This window comes from Ascaphus truei, chromosome 10 (assembly GCF_040206685.1).
Source record: "Ascaphus truei isolate aAscTru1 chromosome 10, aAscTru1.hap1, whole genome shotgun sequence".
Classification (NCBI taxonomy): domain Eukaryota; kingdom Metazoa; phylum Chordata; class Amphibia; order Anura; family Ascaphidae; genus Ascaphus; species Ascaphus truei.
Window position 1 is genome coordinate 39,010,267 of NC_134492.1, and position 24,588 is coordinate 39,034,854.

The 24,588-nt window shown below is 48.3% G+C and overlaps 1 protein-coding gene across 2 annotated transcripts in view; it reads left to right on the top strand.

Moving 5' to 3' along the window:
* Nucleotides 1-19,569, top strand: part of ANKRD45 (ankyrin repeat domain 45) — an 83,006-nt gene extending 63,437 nt beyond the window's left edge. The window contains exons 4-5 of one of the 2 annotated variants that reach the window (XM_075616695.1): nt 5,662-5,756; nt 19,261-19,569. In XM_075616695.1, the coding sequence (XP_075472810.1) occupies nt 5,662-5,756; nt 19,261-19,320 (155 nt within the window). In that variant the 3' untranslated portion in view covers nt 19,321-19,569. Of the gene's footprint in view, nt 1-5,661; nt 5,757-19,260 lie in introns of those variants that run through there. The other variant, XM_075616697.1, reaches the window with a different exon arrangement.
* The last annotated feature ends 5,019 nt before the right edge of the window (nt 19,570-24,588 follow it).

Consider the following 24,588-nt stretch of genomic DNA (forward strand, 5'->3'; position numbering starts at 1 on the left):
GTGTGTGTGTGCCTGTCAGTGTGCCTGTGTGTGTGTGTGTGTGTGTGTGTGTGTGTGTGTGTGTCTGTCAGTGTGCCTGTGTGTCTGTGAGTGTGCCTGTGTGTCTGTGAGTGTGCCTGTGTGTCTGTGAGTGTGCCTGTGTGTCTGTGAGTGTGCCTGTGTGAGTGTGTCAGTGTGTCAGTGTGCCTGTGTGTCTGTCAGTGTGCCTGTGTGTCTGTCAGTGTGCCTGTGTGTCTGTCAGTGTGCCTGTGTGTCTGTGAGTGTGCCTGTGTGTCTGTCAGTGTGCCTGTGTGTCTGTCAGTGTGCCTGTGTGTCTGTGAGTGTGCCTGTGTGTCTGTGAGTGTGCCTGTGAGTGTGTCTGTGTGCCTGTCAGTGTGCCTGTGTGTCTGTGAGTGTGCCTGTGTGTCTGTGAGTGTGCCTGTGTGAGTGTGTGCCTGTGTGTCTGTCAGTGTGCCTGTGTGTCTGTCAGTGTGCCTGTGTGTCTGTCAGTGTGCCTGTGTGTCTGTCAGTGTGCCTGTGTGTCTGTCAGTGTGCCTGTGTGTCTGTCAGTGTGCCTGTGTGTCTGTCAGTGTGCCTGTGTGTCTGTGAGTGTGCCTGTGTGTCTGTGAGTGTGCCTGTCTGTGTGCCTGTGTGCCTGTCTGTGTGCCTGTCTGTGTGTCTGTGTGTGTGCCTGTCTGTGTGCCTGTGTGTGTGCCTGTGTGTGTGCCTGTCTGTGTGTCTGTGTGCCTGTCTGTGTGTGTGTGTGTGTGTGAGTGAGTGTCTCTGAGTGTGTGTCTGTGAGTCTTCTGCGTGAGTGTGTCTCTGCGTGAGTGTCTGCGTGAGTGTGTCTGCGTGTCTGTGAGTGTCTGAGTGAGTGAGAGTGAGTGTGTGTCTGTGAGTGTCACCCTCTCCCTGTGTCGCCCTCGCCTTCTCCCTGTCGCCCTCGCCCTCTCTCTGTCTTTGTCTCTCATTCTCTCTGTGTGTGTTCTGTGTCTCTCTTTTTTTGTCTCTCATTTTTGTGTGTCTCTCATTTTTGTGTGTCTCTCATTTTTGTGTGTCTCTCTATTTTTGTGTGTCTCTCTATTTTTGTGTGTCTCTCTTTTTCTGTGTGGGTCTCTCTTTTTCTGTGTGGGTCTCTCTTTTTCTGTGTGGGTCTCTCTTTTTCTGTGTGTGTCTCTTTTTCTGTGTGTGTCTCTTTTTCTGTGTGTGTCTCTCTTTTTCTGTGTGTGTCTCTCTTTTTCTGTGTGTGTCTCTTTTTCTGTGTGTGTCTCTCTTTTTCTGTGTGTGTCTCTCTTTTTCTGTGTGTGTCTCTCTTTTTCTGTGTGTGTCTCTCTTTTTCTGTCTGTCTCTCTTTTTCTGTCTGTCTCTCTTTTTCTGTCTGTCTCTCTTTTTCTGTCTGTCTCTCTTTTTCTGTCTATCTCTCTTTTTCTGTCTGTCTCTCTCTATCTGTCTCTCTCTATCTGTCTCTCTCTATCTGTCTCTCTGGCCGAGTCCATAGAAGGACAGGCTGCGCTGAGCCGTGCGGACGCTCCGCGCTGAGCCCCTGCATACTCAATGAGGATGCCTTGAAAGAGGGCTCACGCGAGCGTCCGCAGGCGTGCTGAGGCGCTGGAGTTTTCAGCCGACAGCCAAGCTGTTTTTCAGAGCACTGTCGGCTGAAAACATCCAATCAGCGCGGAGCAGCGTCAACGTCACGGCGCCTTGACGTCTCTTTATCTGTCTCTCTCTGTCTCTCTCTCTGTCTCTCTCTCTGTCTCTCTCTCCCACTCTCTCTCTCCCACTCTCTCTCTCCCACTCTCTCTCTCCCACTCTCTCTCTCCCACTCTCTCTCTCCCACTCTGTCTCTCCCACTCTGTCTCTCCCACTCTGTCTCTCCCACTCTCTCTCTCTGTCTCTCCCACTCTCTCTCTCTGTCTCTCCCACTCTCTCTCTCTGTCTCTCCCACTCTCTTTCTGTCTCTCCCACTCTCTCTCTGTCTCTCCCACTCTCTCTCTGTCTCTCCCACTCTCTCTCTGTCTCTCCCACTCTCTCTCTGTCTCTCCCACTCTCTCTCTGTCTCTCCCACTCTCTCTCTGTCTCTCCCACTCTCTCTCTCTCTCTCCCACTCTCTGTCTGTCTCTCCCACTCTCTCTCTGTCTGTCTCTCCCACTCTCTCTCTGCCTGTCTCTCCCACTCTCTCTCTCACTCTCTCTCCCACTCTCTCTCTCACTCTCTCTCTCTCACTCTCTCTCTCTCCCACTCTCTCTCTCTCCCACTCTCTCTCTCTCCCACTCTCTCTCTCTCCCACTCTCTCTCTCCCACTCTCTCTCTCTCCCACTCTCTCTCTCTTCCACTCTCCCACTCTCTCTCTCCCACTCTCTCTCTCCCACTCTCTCTCTCTCTCCCACTCTCTCTCTCTCTCCCACTCTCTCTCTCTCCCACTCTCTCTCCCACTCTCTCTCTCTCTCCCACTCTCTCTCTCTCCCACTCTCTCTCCCACTCTCTCTCTCTCTCCCACTCTCTCTCTCTCTCCCACTCTCTCTCTCTCTCTCCCACTCTCTCTCTCTCTCCCACTCTCTCTCTCTCTCTTCCACTCTCTCTCTCTCTCCCACTCTCTCTCTCCCTCTCTCTCTCTCTCCCACTCTCTCTCTCTCCCACTCTCTCTCTCTCTCTCTCCCACTCTCTCTCTCTCCCACTCTCTCTCTCTCTCCCACTCTCTCTCTCTCCCACTCTCTCTCTCTCTCCCACTCTCTCACTCTCTCTCCCCCACACACTCTCTCTCTCTCACTCTCTCTCCCCCACACACTCTCTCTCTCCCCCACACACTCTCTCTCTCTCTCCCCTACACACTCTCGCTCTCTCCCCCACTATGGATCTGGATATCTTAACTGCCCTATACTACACTGAAATAACCTATACTGCTTACTTCCAGATCTGACTCAAGCTTCACACGGAAGACATCGAACCCCCCCTAACCCAGAAGACAGGTAACGAACACCTCCCCTCCAATGTATAACATTGCGGGAATGAGGGTACCTGGACTTTGAGGGTCTGCGGATCAGGTAAGATCCCAGACGGGATTGCTGCTTTAAATATTGTGCAGCGGGGGCATCCAGGCACTAGTTAAGGGGTGCAGGAAACTAGTCATCCACATCTGGCTTTTTTTTTCTAGATTCGACATTTATACACACACACACACACACACCAAGGACTAATTGTAGTATAATGTAATACAATAAATAAACTAATATCAAAAACGAATGTTCTTACTAGGAATTTATTCAATTTATTTAATTTATGGCTTTTTTTAAAATGCGTGGCTGGGGGCGGGACTAGAGGCGGGGTTGGGGGCGGGACTAGGTGGCGAGTAGATTTTTTGGTTCGGCGAGTAGATTTTTGGGTGATTTGTCAAGCACTGTGTATATATATATATATATATATATATAAACTGTAAATATTACTGTATGTTCATTTGCATGTCTTAGACAGGTCTGCAACCCTGTCTTTCCCCATTGTCACCCAGCATACAGCGCTTCCACTGCAACAAGGGATTCTGGGAAATGACATGCAAATGAGCACTCAGTGCCACCTTTTGTCTCAAGCTCGTATTACACAAGCCAATCCTCAAGCCAATGCATGCTGTTTTAAACACAGCTTTTAAACAGAGGCTGGGATGAGTTGCAAAGCCATTTGACCTACTCACATACATGTTTCAACCTTGATGGGTATCATCAGTGTGAGGCTGGTCTTAATGGCAAAGCAGGTTATATATATATATATATATATATATATATATATATATATATATATATATATATATATATATATATATATATAAAAAAAAGAAAAAAGGCACAATCCTGTGTAGCAATAAAAAAACGGAAAATTTATTAATTAAGCAAGGAAGGCTAGGTGACTGAACAGATTAAAACAAACACAATGATGCCAATAGACACAATGAACACAATATATGACAATAAAAAACAAGAGTACTCTTGAAAATAAAAAAGAAGGGAAATGTGACCAAAAAAATGTCCAATAGCGCAAATGTAGGAGGCAGTGAGATGTGGGAGGAATTGTCACTCGATAGGTCGCAAATGACTAGAGCAACAAATGGGGAGAAGTAATTGACCCGTCAGATAATAGATTGCGGATGCAAACGTGGAGAAATCAGGCTGATAATAACCTCTATAGATGGAGATGGGGGGTAGGCAAATAGCATAGGCAAGGGATTAAGGAATGGTCTCACCAAAGGATGTAACCGCGGTGACCACAGCGGTCTCCGCGTCCCTCCGTCAGCACACCAACGAAATCACGCTGGAGATGAACATGTGATGCTTATCCGGGTAACACTGGAGACGCTGTTCCACTTCCTGGATTACCCCCTCACACAAGACAGCTGTATTCGTTCAAGTTGAATATTCACTCTGTCTCTGCTTGATGTCAGACTCAACCAGACAGACAAATGCAGCCTTCCACTTTGTTCCGCCAATATAACTGAAATGGTTGCTCTCACTCCTCACATACGATTAGGCACTCCTCTCACAGTCAGCTTCACCCATGAAGAAGTCGGCGCAACAGCTGACGAAACGCGTAGGTTCGCGTCATAAATGTCCGACAGCTGACTGTGAGAGGAGTGCCTAATCGCATGTGAGGAGTGAGAGCAACCATTTCAGTTATATTGGCGGAACAAAGTGGAAGGCTGCATTTGTCTGTCTGGCTGAGTCTGACATCAAGCAGAGACACGAGTGAATATTCAACTTGAACGAATACAGCTGTCTTGTGTGAGGGGGTTACATCCTTTGGTGAGACCATTCCTTAATCCCTTGCCTATGCTATTTGCCTACCCCCTATCTCCATCTATAGAGGTTATTATCAGCCTGATTTCTCCACGTTTGCATCCGCAATCTATTATCTGACTGGTCAATTACTTCTCCCCATTTGTTGCTCTAGTCATTTGCTACCTATCGAGTGACAATTCCTCCCACATCTCACTGCCTCCTACATTTGCGCTATTGGACATTTTTTTGGTCACATTTCCCTTCTTTTTTATTTTCAAGAGTACTCTTGTTTTTTATTGTCATATATTGTGTTCATTGTGTCTATTGGCATCATTGACTTTGTTTTAATCTGTTCAGTCACCTAGCCTTCCTTGCTTAATTAATAAATGTTCCTGTTTTTTATTGCTACACAGGATTACGCCTTTTATCTTTCTTCCATTTAATCAGGATAGGCCTTATTAGGGCTGCATCCTGCTAGCTCATTTCACCTGGGTCAGTGCATTTATTAGTCACCCATTTATTCACTTATAATATTTCATTTGTGTTAGTCCTAGCACTGATTTCTTTCTCTTCTGTTATATAAATATATATTTTTTTTTAAATTTTTTTTTTAATATATAAAATATCTAACACACCCTGTTTGAAACAATCCCATTGCTTTTCAGTGGGACTTTTTTCGTTGCAGTAAGAGTTGCTTGCACTTCGTCTTCCTGCACCAGAAGGTGTTTTGTGGCTTAGCACCACTTTGTAAATATGAGCCGTTATGTACTAGGGTTAAATGTGAAGGGTCTTCTGAACGTGTGTGTTTTAAATATTATAATGCTAGTATAGTACTCCCCCCCCCACCCCCCAAGGCCCAGCCCTTATAATGACTGTTCACCACCATAGTGTAATGCATGTGATTTTCTGTTTCTTCATGCAGAAGCTAAACTGGCCTTAAAGACGTACATTAGTCTCATCCAACAGACCATCGCAGATCCAGAAATAGTGCAAGGCAGACTGCTCAAGGCGGAGAAGGTATTTAGACACTTGGAAGTTCTTTGCTCCTCTTAAATGTCTCTGCATATCTGTTTTTTGTTTTTTTTAAATCTTTTTTTATTGTTTTTTTTTTTTTGTATAACAAAATTAGTTGTTTAGGCATTTTTAACATAGGTACAGTACTTATACATTTGTACCAGGTAGCAAGTAACTGTCCTGCGCTTCAGCTTGGCAGCAAGCACCTGCGGTGTCAAATCGTCATGTGACTGGATGTGAGGGAGCAAATAATGGGCCCTAGAGTGACCGGAGTGTATGGAGAGGCAAAAAAGATAAAAATCTCTTACCTTTGTTCTCCACTCCGGTCTGGGTCCTGCTCGCGCCTCTCACCGGTGTCCGCGTGCTGCCTTCAGTGGATATGAATGGAGGATGTGAAGAGAAGGCGCTACTGCGCATGACAGAAGTCCAAACAGGTCCCGGATGGTGTAAAACAACTTTATTGACAACACACTCTGGGGGCTACACCACGATCTCCTCCTCTACGCGTTTCACCCTTGGAGATAGGGCTTCATCTTGGAGTGAGGAGACGTGGTGCTGGCCAGACATTTAAACAGAAAAAGCCCGCGAAAAAACGGGTAGTATCCGATTGAATTTTATTTTCGATACGTGTTTGGAGATCCCTACAGACATCATATAGCGTTCTACAAGCGCTATATTGATGATCTGCTTCTGATCTGGAGTGGTGGACAGGAAGATCTCAAAGAGTTTCTGGTATATCTGGCAGATAATTCATTAAATTTAAAGTTTACACACATGTCAGATACACATCAAATTCAATTCCTGGATCTTAATCTTTATATCGATATCGAAAATAAAATTCAATCGGATATTTTCAGGAAAGAGAATGCAAGAAACTCTTTACTCCATGCAAAAAGCTGTCACTCCCGCCCTTTGGTCAGGGGCATTCCGAGGGGTCAGTTCCTCCGTTTACGGCGGAATTGTTCTACCCTGGGTGCCTTTGTCCACAGGGCGGGAGAGATGAGGAGTAGATTCCTGGCAAGAGGATATGCGAAACAGGATCTAGACATAGCTTATGAATCAGCTCTGGGTACTGAAAGAGATTCATTAATAAAAATGAGTGGGAAAGAATCTGACTCAGACCAGCCCCATAACAGCTCCGATGTTCCATACTTTATTACCAACTTCAGTGAGCAGGCTAATGCCATTAAAGCGATCATTCACAAACATTGGGCCACGTTATCTATGGACCCATTATTAGAGAAAATGACTTGCACTGGTCCACGCATAGTATTCCGTAAAGCTGCAACATTAGGTAACTTACTATCACCTAGCATGCTACGGGCGGATGCTGGTAAAAACAATAGGTTATCACTGTTTCCCAAATTACTGGGCTCATACAAATGTGGCCATTGCAATATTTGCACTTATATGACCAAAACTACGCACTTTTCCAATTGTGACGAATCACGTAAATTCAAAATCAGATCGTTCATATCCTGCCAAACATCTTTTGTAGTGTATGTTTTACAATGTGGTTGTAAAAAACAATATGTGGGTCTCACTAGCAGAATGCTCAAGATTCGCATCTTAGAGCACTTGAGACTTATTCGCAACCGCAATATGATACATCCAGTACCCATACACTTCAATACATGTCCATTGGGTTCAATAAAATCCTTTAAATGTATGGCCATTGAACATATTCCCCTACCTCCACGTGGAGGAGATCGGAAAAAAATCCTTCATCAAAGAGAGGCCCATTGGATTTTTACTTTAAACACTTTACAACCCAATGGCCTTAATGTAGAATGGGATTTACGGTGTTTTTTATGAATTAATTAGGATTTATACATAATCTGTATCCATTAACACCATGCATCGAATAACTGTTAAGGTTCCTAGAACATACCGTATATCCTCATTTTTTTAAATTTTTATTATCATTATAATATTGCTCATGTATATTGTTTCACTGTCAATGGCTATGCACTGCTATTCTGTGTTTTTCTCTTGCTTTTTCCTGTCACTCCCCCCTCCCCCCCCCTTCCCCCCTTCTGCCTCCCCTCCCTTTCCCTCCTCCCCCCCCCCCACAATTCCTTTTCTCCGTTCCCCCCCCCCCCTTCTTTTAATCTTCTTCCTTGGTCGCATCAAGTTCTTTATGCAGATTTACAGTATTTAGAACAGTCTTAAGTTATATGTTATATGCATTTCAACTAATGCCATAGTAATATTCAGACATCAGTAAATACTGCTTTATATAATAGATCCAATGGCCAATATTAGTCTCCAGCAATGTTGCTAGCATCTTTTTATCATTTTATATCACCCCCATGCCTATAGATTAGCCTTTGTTTAAAGTTATGTTCACTATTAAAATGTATTATGTCCATACTGGCTATACTAAGATGTCACTATGCCTTTAAAAGCAGCACTGTGTCTAAACATTTCCTGTGGCATGAAGGGGTTAACATTGATTACTACCCGTTTTTTCGCGGGCTTTTTCTGTTTAAATGTCTGGCCAGCACCACGTCTCCTCACTCCAAGACGAAGCCCTATCTCCAAGGGTGAAACGCGTAGAGGAGGAGATCGTGGTGTAGCCCCCAGAGTGTGTTGTCAATAAAGTTGTTTTACACCATCCGGGACCTGTTTGGACTTCTGTCATGCGCAGTAGCGCCTTCTCTTCACATCCTCCTTATACATTTGTAGACTTAATACATGGATTCTAGTATATTATATCGCTTCAGACTCTTTTTAACTCTGTTTTTGCGTTTAACAGTCAGGTTAACTAATACCCTTCATTTTGGCTTTTGCTGGTACCGTACTAGTCTTTTCTTTGTATCAAAGAATAGATAAAGAATAGGGATAGGAAAAGAGGGGGACTGACAGAGGGAGTGAGAGGATGAGGGTTTGGTTTTAGATAGGAGAACGAGTAGGGAGGTGGGAGGGGTAGGGCTGAGGGGGAAGGAGGCGGAGGAGTGGAGGACTGCTTCCGACCAGAGCCAGGACTTGAGGGTCGATTGAGATTTTATATTTGGTCTCCCTCTTTTCTTTGAAGCTTACAAAGGGTAGGTTCTAGGACATAGTTCCCATACTTTGTAATATTGTTCCAATTTTTGGTTCAATTGGGCTAGTAGTTACATAGTAGATGAGGTTGAAAAAAGACATAGGTCCATCAAGTTCAACCTATGCTAAATTTAGACAACGGATACTTTATCCTATATCTATACTTACTTATTGATTCAGAGGAAGGCAAACAAAAAAACCCCAGTGTCATATCACCCAATGATATCTCATAAGGGGAAAAATAAATTCCTTCCTGACTCCAAGAATTGGCAATCGGATTAATCCCTGGATCAACATCCTTCCCATGTATAATTATTTGATATATCCCTGTATACCTTTCCCATCTAAAAAGATGTCCAACCTTTTTTTGAACAAATCTATTGTATCTGCCATCACAGTCTCCATGGGTAATGAATTCCACATTTTAACTGCCCTTACTGTAAAGAACCCTTTCCTTTGTTGCTGCTGAAATTTCCTTTCCTCCAACCTTAAGGGATGGCCCACGATGGCTGAGAGCTTTTCCATGAGTTTGACCTCATTCACTCTCTTAATTATCGTATACCTGGACGGAACATTTAACTTCTTCCATGCAGCCGCTATGGAACAGCAGGCTGCTGTAAGAACAATGGATACTAGTTTTCTCATCGGAGACGGTAACTCTTCAATAGGTTTGGCCAACAAAAAGGTCAGAGGGTCCAGGGGAGCTCTCAGCTTTGTGATTTCTTGCAACATATTCTGGACCCGCCCACCATATGTGTACCATATCTCCTCTCACGCCACACCCCCTCCAACAGAGGTCAGATGCGCCTGGGAAGATCTGGCTCAGCCTACTCGGCGTTAGATACCATTGAAATAGAATTTTCTTTTGTAGTTCAAATTGATTTTTTGGCTGCCGATTCCCAGACATCCTCCCAGACTTCCCTATCTATTTCTATATTGAGGTCTTCAGCCTATTACAACATATAGTTATGATTTTGGGTGGCTGTTGTCGATGCTATTCCCGTGTATATCTCCGAGATCAACCCCTTCTGATACAGACCCTTTCTGCATAGTCTCTCAAATTTTGTTAGATCTGGAAAGCTCGATTTCTGCGATATTGTCAGCAGGAAATGTGTAATCCAGGGGGGGGGCGCAAACTTTTTTCCCTGCGCTCCCCTGCCGACGGTCCCCTCACCTCCGTCATGACGTCACGTTGCCATAGCGACGCGTGTGAGAAGCCGCCGGAGCCAAGGTAAGTTAGGTTTACAGAGGCCCTGCAGATCCCCCGGCACTTAATTTAAGTGCCTTCAGGAAGCGCGCAGGGCCTCTGTAAACCCTGCGCCCCCCCGCACTTAGTCTCGCGCCCCCCTATTTTTGCATCGCTGATCTAATCTGTAGGTAGCTGAATATTTGAACGTCCTGTGCTTTGAAAACAGAGATGCAGAGCTGTAAACCGACTGTTTCGCTGACAAATGGCATCTGACAAGGAGTTGCGCACGCGCTTAAACTGTTGCTTAGTGACAGCCGGATACTCTGCTGCTGTGCACGTCATGCTGAAAATCGCAGGAAAAACGGAACAAGTGCCAAACCTAATGAATATGGGTATACAGTGGGAAACGCTGTATGAGCGGAACGCTGTAAAGCGGGGCCCTACTGTACTATATGAGGTCTCTTTTTTTTCAACTTTATGTTTTATTCAGTTTTCAGACATACAGCAGTTATAAAGCATAGTATAACGTGTGTCAACTTCTTTGCTGTATTTAGTGCCACTTCAATTCACACATAAACACACTTACACAAAGACTCATGGGGGAGGGGGGAGACACACCAGGGGAGGGGGGGGATGGGAATGGGGGGGATGGGGAAGGCGGGGACCCCCGCTGCCACCGCTGCCACCGCTGCTGGTTCTGCCGTGAGCCACCGTTGGTCCAGACCTCTCGAACTCCTCGTGCGTCCTAGCTAACCACGTGAGCTGAGGCTGCAATTGTCCCTATCTGTTATGTCCGTCCTTGTGGTGCGACTACTGCCATTCGTTGAAGGAGAACTCACCTTGCGCTATCACAGCCAGATGGTGGCATTGCTCACCCCCGTGATGTCGGTTTGCGCCAGCCACGGAAACCAGACTTTTAGAAAATTTGAGCCAGTGTCATTGACCAAACTTGTCAATTTCTCCATCTGGCAGACGAACCAAATTCTGTTCCGAATCTTATCTATCGATGGAGTCGTGTTTTGTTTCCACAATGCCGCTGTCTCGCACCTCATTGCTGTCGCAAAATGGTTTATTTCCTGCTCTCGACAGGCCCTCCAGTGGTTTATTTAATAGAAATAACCAGGGATCCAGAGGAATTTCAAGGCCCAAAATCCTCTTTAGCTAATCCTGTATTTGTTCGCAGATCGGGCGCAATCGAGGGCAAGACCACAGCATGTGCAACAAGTCCCCAGGCTCTCCACATTGTCTAGGGCACAAGGGGGAGTAACCTGGTACAAATTTAGATAGCCTAACTGGAGTGAGGTACCACCTCATTAGAACTTTATATGAGTTCTCCTTCAATGTCGTGCAGATCGAGGTTCTTGCTGCCGCTTCAAAGATTTCTAACCAGTCCTCGTCCTCTAATGTATCTCCCAGATCCCTCTCCCTCTGTGTCATGTAGTCAAGTCTCTGTCTGCTGCCCTCTCCAGGATCGATCACTTCCCTATACAATCTAGAGATAAGTCCCCGTGGTGCGTGCCCACGTGGACAGAGCGTTTCAAAATTAGTCACTTTAGGACGGTTAGTGTATTTGGTATAAAATGCCCGGATCTGGAGGTATCTGAAGAATTCTGTGTTAGGAATGCCCTTATCTGACTGAATCTGTGTAAATGTCTGAATAGTGATTCTGCCCTCCAGATCCTTCAACCTCCCGTACCCACTCTGTTTCCAGAGTAAAAAGTGTCCCTCGTCCATCCCTGGAGCAAAGTCCGGGTTTCCAAATAATGGGGTCATCAGTGAGCTCCTCGTGGTCAGGGCGCATTTAAATTTGGTGGCTTCCCAGACTGCAAATGAGTTGATCATTGAGGACAGCGGTCTCGAGATCTGCTTTAATCTAAGTTTTGGGTACCAAATCAGATTTTGAATTTCTAGTGGGGCACAGATATCCCTCTCCACCTCCACCCACCTACGTAGTTTCGGGTCTGTGTGCCAGTAAATATTTTGTGTCAATTGTGCTGCTCTATAGTATGAGAACAAGCAAGGTACCGCCAGTTCGCCTGCGGTTTTGGGCCTCACTAATGTTTTTGCTGGTATCCTAGCCTTTTTGTTTTTCCAGATGAACTTAAAGATCTGGGCCTGTATGTTCTTGAAGTCTGCCCTCTCTAAAGGTATGGGGAGTGTCTGAAAAAGATATAATAGTCTGGGGAGAAGGTTCATCTTTACGCTATAAATTCTTCCAATCCAGGAGATACCATACGTCGCCCACTCCTTCAGCTCCTTACTCAAAGATTGCAAGAGTTTAGGGTAGTTTGCCTTATATAACAACTTAACCTCCTTTGTGAGATTAACTCCCAGGTATTTAATCGTTTTGCGTTGCCAATTCAAATTGAAGTTAATCTCTATTAGTTTTTCTGTGTCTTTTGGAAGGTTTAGGTTTAGCGCTTCCGATTTTGCTTGGTTGATTTTAAACCCTGAGATCGTATTAAACTTTTCCAGGAGGTCGAAGAGGTTGGGTAGAGAGACCAGGAGCCTAGACAGTGTCAATATAACATCATCCGCATATAATGCGGTCTTGTACTCCTGAGAGTGAATTTGAATTCCTGTGATATCTTTATTACTCCGAATGTGAGCTGCAAGTGGTTCCATGCATAGGGCGAACAACAAGGGCGAGAGTGGGCATCCCTGTCTCGTACCACTTTTAATTTTCAGTGCGCCTGACGGGAACCCCTGATGGATTACCCGCGCTGTCGGGTTCGTGTATAGCGCTTTGATTGCCCAAGATACCGTGTCCCCCATTCCAAACGCTGCAAGCGTGGCATCTAGGTAGGGCCAGTCAATTCTATCAAAGGCTTTTTCAGCATCGAGGCTTAATATGATGCCCGGGATTTTATTGGCATTAATATAGTCAATGGTATCTACTATTCTTCTGGTGTTATCGGCCGCTTGCCTACCTGTGATAAAACCAACTTGATCCGGGTGAATCAGCCTAGGAAGAATTGAACTCAATCTATTGGCCATTAATTTGGAGTAAATTTTGATATCTGAGTTAATTAATGAGATCGGCCTGAAGCTTGGACAATTGGTGGGATCTTTGCCCTGTTTATGAATCACCGAGATAGACGCCTGCAGCATCATGTCTGAAAAGGACCCCCCTGCTAGGATATGGTTAAACATTCGTAATAAGTGCGGGGACAGAATCCCTATATATTTTTATAATATAGATTCGAAAAACAGTCTGGGCCCGGAGCTTTTGCAGGTTTAAGATTTGTAACTACATCTAGCAGTTCCTCCGTGGTGAACTCCTTTCCTAGAAACTCTCGCTCCAACCTTGTTATTTTCGGCAAACCCGAGTCCGCTAAGAATTTTTCCAAAGCTTTACTCGTTTTATCGTTATGCCTCACCTTCTGCCCGTCGTATAATCTTTCATAATATGCTCTAAACTCCTCAACTATGTGTTTGGGATTAGAAGTCAAGTCTCCCGTTCTAGTTTTAATTGAGTGGATGGTGTAGTTTTGTGGTTTGTTGCGAATTTTCCTAGCTAGCATGGTATCTGGCTTGTTCGATTTTTCGAAAAATTTCCTCTTTGTCCAACTCAGTGTCTTTTCAGCCTGGGAAGTAAGGAGTAGGTTAAGTTCTATCCTTACATCCTTCAACTCCTTTAATGTCTCCTCTCTACCCGTTCGATTATGCAGTATAGAGAGTTCATGGAGCTTCTCTCGCAGCTGAGTCATTTTGGCCTCCCTTGCTTTTTTCCTTCCTGATGCTATATTAATCAGGACCCCTCTCATTGTGGCTTTGTGAGCCTCCCATAAGGTGACATGGGACTCCACACTGCCTACGTTTGTCTTAAAGAATTGCGAAATCTCGTCTTTTATGCTTTGTGCTACTTTTGGGATCTTAATTAAAGATTCATTTAGTTTACAGTTTGCTCCTGGGCTGGCCAGTTTAATTTGAGAGCACCTCAGCTCAATCGGTGCATGATCTGACCATGAAATATCATGGATTCCTGAGTAGGAGATCTGCGGAACTAGTCTATTTGATATGAAGAAGTAATCGATTCTGCTGTAACTGTCATGCGGGTGCGAGTAGAATGTGAAGCCTCTGTCTCTAGGGTGCTGCTCCCTCCAAATGTCAACTAACTGTTTGTCCCTGATACCCTGTCGAAGTGCCGTCACCCCTGCAGTTCTGTCCTTGGTCCTCTGTTGTGCTCTATCTAATGTCGGGTCTAATCTTTTATTAAAGTCTCCTGCAATCACTAGATTCCCTTCTGCCACCTTATCCAGTAGTGCAAAAAATGCACGAAAGAACTGTGGGTCATTTTCACAGGGGGCGTAAACTGAAGCCAGAGTTAAGCGACTATTATGTACTGTCCCCGTCAAGATAAGGTATCTTCCTTCCGTGTCTCTTTTAACCTTATCCACCTTAAATGGAAAGCTATTGTGAAACAGTATCGCCACTCCTTTTTTTTTCCCCAAGAGCGGACGCTAGATAGAACTGGCGGAAGTTGACATCCAGAACCCGAGGGTTATTCCTAGCACTAAAGTGGGTCTCCTGTAAAAATAAAACGTCTGTTTTTATCCTTTTATATTCTTTGAATGCGATTCTCCTTTTCTCGGGACTATTCAAGCCTTTAACATTATATGATACCCAAGTTACAGCCATAGTGTTATGTGTGCGACGGTGCTTACCCAAATCTGATGTCTTGTCAGGAGTACGTCAAGGGGCTGCAGCCGGCTTTCCGCAGACCTATTCTTGCCATTACGTTCCCGGGCGTAGTAGAGGCGGGGGTTCGGGGGAGACGGGGAGGGAAACCCTCACAGGAACAAACAGGGGACACAAGACAACATACAACATACCGAACAAATTCAACAATCTCTGCTGTGAGCAATAACTGATCCTGTCGGACCCATGCTCTTGTGCCCAGGGGCAGCACACCTCTTTCCCGCACCTTCCCGCTAGGGCCTGAAGGTGTCGACTCTTCTGGAGTCTCTTCTCCCCTGGGACTTTCCCCACTGGCCCTGATGTGACTACCCTTGTGGGGCCATGGAACATACCTACTGCCAGAGTGGCGTGACCGCCCCCTAACCTCCGGTGCTAGCTTCTATTGTCCTAACCACAATGTAAAACTTGTACTTTATAACATTCATCTTTTTGTATAACACCTCACTATCTCTTTGTAATAACTATATAACTTCATTCAACACCCCCATCCCATTCCCTTGCTTCATAGTCTGCTGCTTCTGCCCTGTGTAAGTGTGCAGAGAAATGTGTGTTATAGTCCTGCTGCATCTTTAAGTTTCCCTCCACCTTGACTGTTGCAGCCTCCCTCTGTATCTCTATACTATGACTCTCTGCTCTTTCACTCTCCTCTGTCTGTCTAGACCTTAGTCTAGTCTTAGTCTATCCCTCTACCCAAATTCTAAACCTCTTCTCTACTGAGCTAACCCTTCCCACAGCTACCTCTCCTTACCCCATCTTCTATCTACCCCCTTACCTCCTCCCACCCCTACCACCCTTCCATCACACCCCAATCCCCCCGCTACCCCCCCCTTCCAGCACACCCCTACCCCCTCTTCTAATCCCCCTCTACCACCGCTGCCATCGCACCCCTACCCCCCCTTCCATTTTCCCATGTCTGCCTCCTTCTGCAGTGTCCGTTCTGCCTCCCTCCTCCCTCCCTCCTCCCTCCCTCCTCCCTCCTCCCTCCCTCCCTCCCTCCCTCCCTCCTCCCTCCTCCCTCCCTCCCTCCATCCCTCCTCCCTCCCTCCTCCCTCCCTCCCTCCTCCCTCCCTCCCTCCTCCCTCCCTCCCTCCTCCCTCCCCCCTCCCTCCCTCCCTCCTCCCTCCCTCCCTCCCTCCCTCCTCCCTCCCTCCCTCCTCCCTCCCTTCTCCCTCCCTCCCTCCCTCCCTCCTCCCTCCCTCCTTCCTCCCTCCTCCCTCCTCCCTCCTCCCTCCTTCCTCTCTCCTCTACTCAGCAGGGCTCTCGGCGGCGGAGTTCGCGCACCCCCGCCGAGCTTCCCTGCTGCCTGCAGACCCGCACTTCCGGTTTCGACGCTGTCCTTCTGGTCGCGTCATCACACGGCGCCCGGTCATCTTCATAAATAGCCTAAGAATTAGTCTGAGGGGCAGGGTCCTTCACACTTACCACAGTGGACCGTTGGGTATGGGGCAGCTTGTGATTAACCCATTTTTACTGGTGTGGGTAAAGTTTGTTCATCTGTAATATAAACCACAGTCTATTGTAATACGGTAGGGGCCCACTGAATATATACAAATAAGTGAGGAGAGGGTTGTGTGTAGTTGAACCCCTTCACTGGCTGTAGGTCTGAAAGATTTATCTGCATACCTTCTAATTGTCCATCGCTGATCAATATCTATGTAGATACAATAGATATCTTCCAAAAAAGGTTGGACATCTTTTTAGAAAGGTATACAGGATATTATCTTATACTATATTAGTGAAAGCACTGTATGTTTGCCTGCCTGCCTGGATGTCCGGTGTCCCTAGGGGAAATCTCAATGGTCCCTTGGCCCGCCCGCCCCCGCACACCTCTCATTGGCCTGAGGCGGAGTGACGGGCCAAAGGACACACAGGGACACACACACACACAGGGACACACACACACACACACACACACACACACACACACACACGGGGGACACACACACACAGGGACACACACACACACACACACACACACACACACACAGGGACACACACACACAGTGACAGACACACACACAGTGACACACACACACACACACACACACACACACACACACACACACACACACACACACACACACACACACACACACACACACACACAGTGACAGACACACACACAATGACAGACACACACACAGTGACACACACACACACACAGTGACACACAGTGACACACACACACACACACACAGTTACATACATTAGCGGGGCTCACAGTTAGCAGCACCCGCGCGCACCTCCTCCTCTCCCCGTGTCTCCCGCGCTTTCACCCCGACCCCCCCCTCCCCCGGCGCAGCTACATTCAGCGGGACACACACACACTATTATTACCCCTTCAGCGCCCCCCCCCCCCACCCAGTGTCAGCGGCCGTGCGAGACCCCCCCTCTATATCTCCCACCTCTCCCCCCCCACACACATACATGCCCCCCCTCCCCTCCCCGGCGGGGGAACAGCCAGTGGCCAGGCAGGCTGCCTCGCGGCGCCGAGTGCCCAAGATGGCGGCGCCCGGGACACAGCGGGGGAGCGGCCACAACACGCTGCCTCCCGCCTCAGATCCACGTGGGACCTGCCGGATGGGTGAGTGAGCGGCCTTCACCTCCCCTCCACCCCCCCCCTTCACCTCCCCTCCACCCCCCCTTCACCTCCCCTCCACCCCCCCTCCCCTCCAGTGTCAGTGTCTCCCCGATACCCCCCCCCCCCCGGCGCCGCTACAGTCAGTGGGGGAGCGAGCGAGCGCCCGGGACACAGCGGGAGAGCGGCCACAACACGCTGCCTCCCGCCTCAGATCCACGTGGGACCTGCCGGACGGGTGAGTGAGCGGCCTTCACCTCCCCTCACCCCCCATCACCTCCCCTCACCCCCTTTCACCTCCCCTCACTCCACTTCTCCCTCCCACCCCCCTTCACCTCCCCATTTACCTCCCCTCCACCCCCCCCCTTCACCTCCCTTCCACCCCCCCCTTCACCTCCCTTCCACCCCCCCCTTCACCTCCCTTCCACTCCCCCCCTCCACCCCCCCTTCACCTCCCCTCCACCCCCCCTTCACCTCCCCTCCACCCCCCCCTCCACCCCCCACCTTCACCTCCCCTCCACCCCCCCTTCACCTCCCCTCCACCCCCCCTTCCCACCGCCTCCCCCCCCTTCCCACCGCCTCCCCCCCCTTCCCACCGCCTCCCCCCCTTCCCACCGCCTCCCCCCCCCCCTTCCCACCGCCCCCCCCTTCCCACCGCCTCCCCCCTTCCCCCCCTTCCCACCGCCTCCCCCCCCCCCTTCCCACCGCCTCCCAGCCCCCCTTCCCACCGCCTCCCCCCCCCCTTCCCACCGCCTCCCCCCCCCCCCATCCCACCGCCTCCCCCCCCCATCCCACCGCCTCCCCCCCCCTCTTCCCACCGCCTCCCCCCCTTCCCCCCCTTCCCACCGCCTCCCCCCCCTTCCCACCGCCTCCCCCCCCCTTCCCACCACCTCCCAGCCCCCCTTCCCACCGCCTCCCCCCACCCCTTCCCACCGCCTCCCCCCCCCTTCCCCCCCCCATCCCACCGCCTCCCCCCCTTCCCACCGCCTCCCACCCCCCCTTCCCACCGCCTCCCACCCCCCCTTCCCACCGCCTCCCACCCCCCCTTCCCACCGCCTCCCCCCCCCCCTTCCCACCGCCTCCCTCCCCCCCTTCCCACCGCCTCCCTCCCCCCCTTCCCACCGCCTCCCCCCCCTTCCCACCGCCTCCCACCCCCTTCCCACCGCCTCCCACCCCCCGCCATCCCACCGCCTCCCACCCACCGCCTCCCACCCCACGCCTTCCCACCTCCTCCCACCCCCCGCCTTCCCACCGCTTCCCACCCCCCGCCTTCCCACCGCTTCCCACCCCCCGCCTTCCCTCCGCCTCCCCCTTCCCACCTCCTCCCCCTTCCCACCACCTCACCCCTCCCCCCCCTTCCCACCACCTCCCCCCCCTTTCCACCACCTCCCCCCCTTCCCACCACCTCCCCCCCCTTCCCACCACCTCCCCCCCTTCCCACCACCTCCCCCCCTTCCCACCACCTCAACCCTCCCCCCCTTCCCACCACCTCCCCCCCTTCCCACCACCTCCCCCCTCCTCAGATTTTTACATCACTTATGGCACCAAAATATACATTGTACTGTGGTGTGGTTACAATAAACCATTTTTATACAACATCGTATTACATTTTCTTCCATCTTTCTTTTCAATATTATTATCCAACCTTTACAACAAATACTCACCTATTGTTCCACGATTTATAAATAATACTACCTATTACGCATTTAAATCCCGGGCAACGCCGGGTCTCTCAGCTAGTACCAAATAAGTGAACATGAGACGGATGTTGATCCATGGAGTAATCTTACTGCCAATTCTTGGAGTCAGGCAGGGATTTATTTTTCCCCTTATGAGAGATATTTCACTGGGGTTTTGTTTGTCTTCCTCTCTATCAACGTACTGCAAGTACTAATATAGGATAAAGTAACTGGTCTAAATTTAGCATAAGTTGAACGTGGACATGTCTTTTCAAACCTCATCTATGTAACATGCATATTCTTTTTCTATTACAGGACCAGAGCCCAGGAAAACAATTAAACCCTGAAATGTCACGACAGCAGGTTGCTCCTTAATTACTGCACATTCCTCACGCCGTGTCCGTCCCTAAAATGTGTTGTGGTTTTTACTCAATAATAGAAATAAAAAGGATTGGAGCAATAAGCATTCCTACTTCTATTAAAACATAGCCCAGGGATCTTTGTGCTCCTGTTACACAGATGCCTAGAGGAAATGCAAATTCTACCCATGTAAAAGTCTTCATCTCCATGTATAAAACCATTAAAGGAGGTGGCAATATCTGTATCCCCTCCCCCCCTTAAAAATATTGTGTTATGATTGGCTAATTAAGAATGCAGCATGCAGATCCACTGCTCATGTTTGTGAAAGTTCAATGGGTATCCACCCTGGGATATCGAGCAGAAGCAAGTGATTATAATTCAGAGAGACAGGATGTATTCATCAAAATAGTCGAGCATGAAAATTAGTTAGATATTTTTGAAAGCTGGGGAAAACAAAACACATTAATTTGACTTGCACATTTTATATTTTAATACCTGTTTCAGGGTACATGCAACCACACACGTGGGTTCTCTTGATAAGGCTTATTTATTCAGCCTTAAAAACAGACAGCACACAAAAACAAAATAGCTTCTCTTCAGCATACAAAAACAAAATAGCTTCTCTTCAGCAGACAAACAAAATAGCTTCTCTTCAGCAGTGTGGGGTTCAGTACATCTCTCACCAGGGATAAGGTGAAGAGAGTTATAGGGGTTTTAAGTTAAAATGTAGAATGTCAGCTCTTGGGCCCGGGCATTGTGTATGCATTACTGTGACTGTGTGAAAAATACCCACAACCTACACGGGGCATAAGGAGTTAATGTTTATCCCCACACTCCAGTCAGGTATAAGACTGAGCAGGTTTGTTTTATTAAAATTAAAGGTAAATGGGTATGAAGGGGTTAAAATATATCTGCAGGTATAGCAGGGATTCCCCAGTATAGCAGAGGTACCCACATAAATGCCCAGGTACCCAGGTATCCAGTATATGGGTTCAGGGGGAAATCATATAATGTGTTAAATGTATGAATTATGATAACAATGGTTTTGAATAAGGGGGAAAAGAGCATGGGTTTTAACCATATCCCAAGATTTAATAGGTTTAAACTTTAGTCCTGCAGAAACTCAGAGTGGGCCTATGGCTAATAGTTCAAAGAGATTTGTCCTAGAGGTGATAAACCTTTTGTTGACTTAGGGTGTGTAATACTGTTCTTTGAAATACTTAGCAGGATTTGAAGGTGTTAACCTTTTGGTAACAGGGAGGGGAAAAAGGAAGAGAATTTCACTGGGCCATTTGTTATATTGTCCATATACCCAGACTGAGCAGCATTCATTAGGAAAGCAGGATGCCATATGCTAAGTGGGAAATGGCTTGGGGGGGGATTACTTTTTTGTTGCACATGCTCCGTTGCGATACTGAGGCTTTGTGCCAGTTTTTTTAAGGACCTGGCAGAACTCTGCTATAGGTGAGATAGTTGGTTCCCACACAGTGATTCGCTGCAGACTGTAAAGATAGGCTTTTGGTGTTTTTAAAAAGCCCGGCACAGCCAGGCAGGGGTTAATTCAATCTTGTAAGAAGTTCCATCTAAGAGTTTCATCATGTAAAGACGATTCCATCGTAACCAAAGATTTGTATCCAGCTTCCAGTATTCGTAAGGACTAAGGATTTGCTAACTAATCCTGCATTGGGGGAACGAAAATTTTACTTTTGGCAGAGATACAGGGGTTGCCGCTAGCGCCCCTAGCCAAGGACTGTTACACGGCTCTTTTTGTGCAGCAACCTCACGTGTGGGAATTCCTGCCTAGAGACTTGATTTCTGTGGATTTCATTCCGTGGACATTTTATTTCCTTTGAACCCATTCCAGTAAGTGTTATTTGTGATAATTTTGTTATTCAAGCTGTGTGTGTTCTTTATGTGAATAAATACAATTCATGCTTTATTCAAACAAAGTATCCAGATGGTAAAGTGTTACTAAGCTTGGTCTACCGTGACAGGCTATATATTAACTGGTGGCAGTGGCGGGACCTGATTGAATCTAGAATATAGTATCTTGCGGGGTACTGTATCATAGTGGGGAGGCTCTCAGTTAAGAGCTCCCCCAAAGCGTGAGATAGCACACACACAAGTTACAAGAGAAGCGAATAACACAGTCACTCTTTGCGCCCTCTCTTGTTGCCCGTGGGTGAATCATGGACAGAGCGCGGGACAATTCTGGTCCTGGGATCGTGCCAGGCTCGTTGCCCGGTGTAAAGAGTATGGGTTACCGACGGCTGGTTGGGCAAAGACATGGCTGGAGGAAGATTTGGAGCAGCATGAAGCAGGCATTTCTGTGCTTGCCAGCAGAGCTCTGGTACCTGCAGCCGCAGTGGAGTCACTCCAGCACAGGGTAGGCGGAATGATGCCACCCCTGGAGGAAGATGGACAAGGGGAGGGAGAGGGTGTTCACAGGGATATTGGTGAGAGACTGGGTTTGGGGGTTGCGGGGAACATTATTGCGCCAGCAGTGTCAGTTGTTCCTGTACTTGCGGAGACCCCTAACTCTGGACTAACAGCACTTCTTGCCTCATGAGGGGCACACGCTACAGCTGATGAGCGGATTCGCATGCTGGCAGTGGTTTACGGACAAGTGTCCCCTCATGCGCCGCTGGTGAATGGAGAACAGCCGCCTGTAGCAGCATCTAGCAGTTCTAAGCCTGCAGAATTCAGGCATGAGAAACGGTGCTTCCGGTGCAGCAGAGTCAGTCATATCAGACCCGAATGTCTGGACCGTGCCTGGTCCAGTGAACCCCATCTGGGGCAACGCTCCCAAGCTGCAGGGTCAGTCGCCCGTGTGCGACCGGCATACACAGAGGAACCAAGGCCAGCCGAGGATTCAACCCACAGAGGGAAGTTCCCGGAGGGATCTGCCCTTGCTTCTCCGGGACCAGCAGCGGAGACGGAGGGACATCAAGTTGCATCAGTCAGGATGGGTGGAAGCATCTGTGGAGGGTGACCATTGGGGATCGGCAAGCAGATGGCTTGCTGGATTCCGGGGCCACCGTTACCCTGGTCAGGCCAGATATTATCCAGCCAGGAGATTTGCTCCCGGGCACCGGGATGCGTGTGACCATGCCAGGTGGAGGACCGCGGTCGCTCCAGGTTGCCTGGGTCTTTTAGGATTGGGGTGCCGGTCGTGGCATGAGAGAGGTGGGGTATTGCCTTCTTTAGATGCCGGTTTTGCTCGGCAATGTCTTGGGGCATGTTACCTGTGTTTTCACTGCAGAACTGGCTCCTGTTGCAGCGATTCCTAGGAGCCAGTCATCAAGGATGGCAGCAGAATTAACCGCTGTCCCCCTGCTTTTGGGACCAACCATTCCAGCGGTCTCTGAGGAGACCAGACAGGTAAGCCAGACTACTGAGTCGCAACCAATGACGGACTTTTTCCCCTGACTTAGAGACTAAGGGTGGGTGGTTTGTGTTAGGAACAGAATTTAGGGTTGCGGTGAAAGCTGACCCCAGCATAGAAGGTATGGGACTGCGGACGTCTGCGTCTCGGGAAAGCGGGGGGTCAGACCTCTTGCTGTGGCATTGCGGGCTCTGGAGTAGGGACCCAGGACCTACCAGGTTAGACGTAGGCTGGACAGGTAGGAAACTGTTAGTGGGACCCAGGGGGTGTAGGCAGCAAGGATTGTGGGAAGCCCACTCCATTCCACTAGCAGGGCATCAGGGGGTCACTCAGGCGAGTGCCCAGCTGTTGCAGCATTACTCCTGGCCAGAGGCATCAGGGGCAGGGGCAGAGCTCTGCCAACCCAGGGATGCCTGCCAGCCAGAGGGTAAAGCGGGTGCTTATGTGCAGATGCTCCTGAACCTGTTACCAGGAATGGGGAAACTGTTTCAGAGAGTAGCTAAGGCAGTGCTAGGGATATTTGTTAGGACAGGTTCGCCTAGAAGGGTGCTAGCAGAGTTAGGGTGCTGGGTGAGTAGGCAGCCAGGGGCAGTAGCCAGGACTAGGTCAGGACAGCATAGGGTTCTGTTCTCGGACCAGCTGGGCAGGGCACATGGCACAGATCATCCTGCGCTCACAAGTGATCTGCGCCCTCTGCATAGGGATGCCTACAGGGTATCAGCAGAGGTGAAAGGCAGTGTAGAGAGGGAGGCTAGGGGGGGGGGGGGCTCAGCCTTCAGCATTCCGAGTGGCCTCTGTGAGTTTTTTAGGATGCCATTCAGGATGAGGAATGCCCTGGCTACCTTCCGACACTTGGTCAGTAGGGCACTGGAGGGAGTGCAGAGTTATGTAGGGGCATACGGGGAGAAGATAGTTGCATTTAGACAGATATGGGATTCGCATCAAGTAACAGGTAGGAGCAGTGCTAGAAGGGATTGGGGAGGCAGGGCTTGCTGTTTAACCCACCAAGTGTTCAGTAGAGATGGCAGAGGTGTTGCATCTAGGGCACAGGGTGCGTGGCGGGCATCTGACTTCTATAGGCACCGCTAGCTACTGTAGAAAGTGTATCCCACAGCCCATTACTGAGACTGAACCCCTGACTGATGTGACCAGGAAGCGTCTCTCAGTACTGGTTGTCTGGTCTCCCGCTTGCAGAGTTGCTTTGCAGGCATTAAAGATGGTAAAGTGTTAATAAGCTTGGTCTACCGTGACAACCAGACCATCACGGTATATTCCATTCCCACATTTCCATCACCTCCATTATTACAAATCTCAATATCCTATACACCTACATCATCCCATTATGGTTATAAGACCGTTCTGCATGATGTTTGTCACAATTCTGCTATAACTTCTCATTGCCTACAATGCTTTGCATTTTAGGCCACGAGGCATAGAAGGGATTAAAGAGATTCACTCCAAGTATTAATTACATTCAAACAGAGTGATATTAGATATTTTTTTTAAAGTTTATTAGTGAACGAATTTCCATTTTAGTTATGATCCTTAGCAGGCATATTTTCTAGTTATACTAATAAGTAGGCATTAGCCCTACATTATCAGAGTGTGTATATATCACAGTTATTTCACTTTATTATTCATAAGAAGGGCTATGTGCTAAGGTTTGTTCTGTACAACTATACTTTCCAATGTGGTGTGGAACTGGGCAACTCACACACAGTTGTTCCAATATACATCAACTCTATTACTTCAAGAAAGATGAATCACCAGCTTTGTCATTCCCATTGCCCCAATACTAACATTGTAATTATATGAGAAGTAATGTAATACTCTTTGTGAAGCAGCAAATACACCAAGCAGGAGTTATACCCCATTATCTGGCAACTTGAATTTAAAAA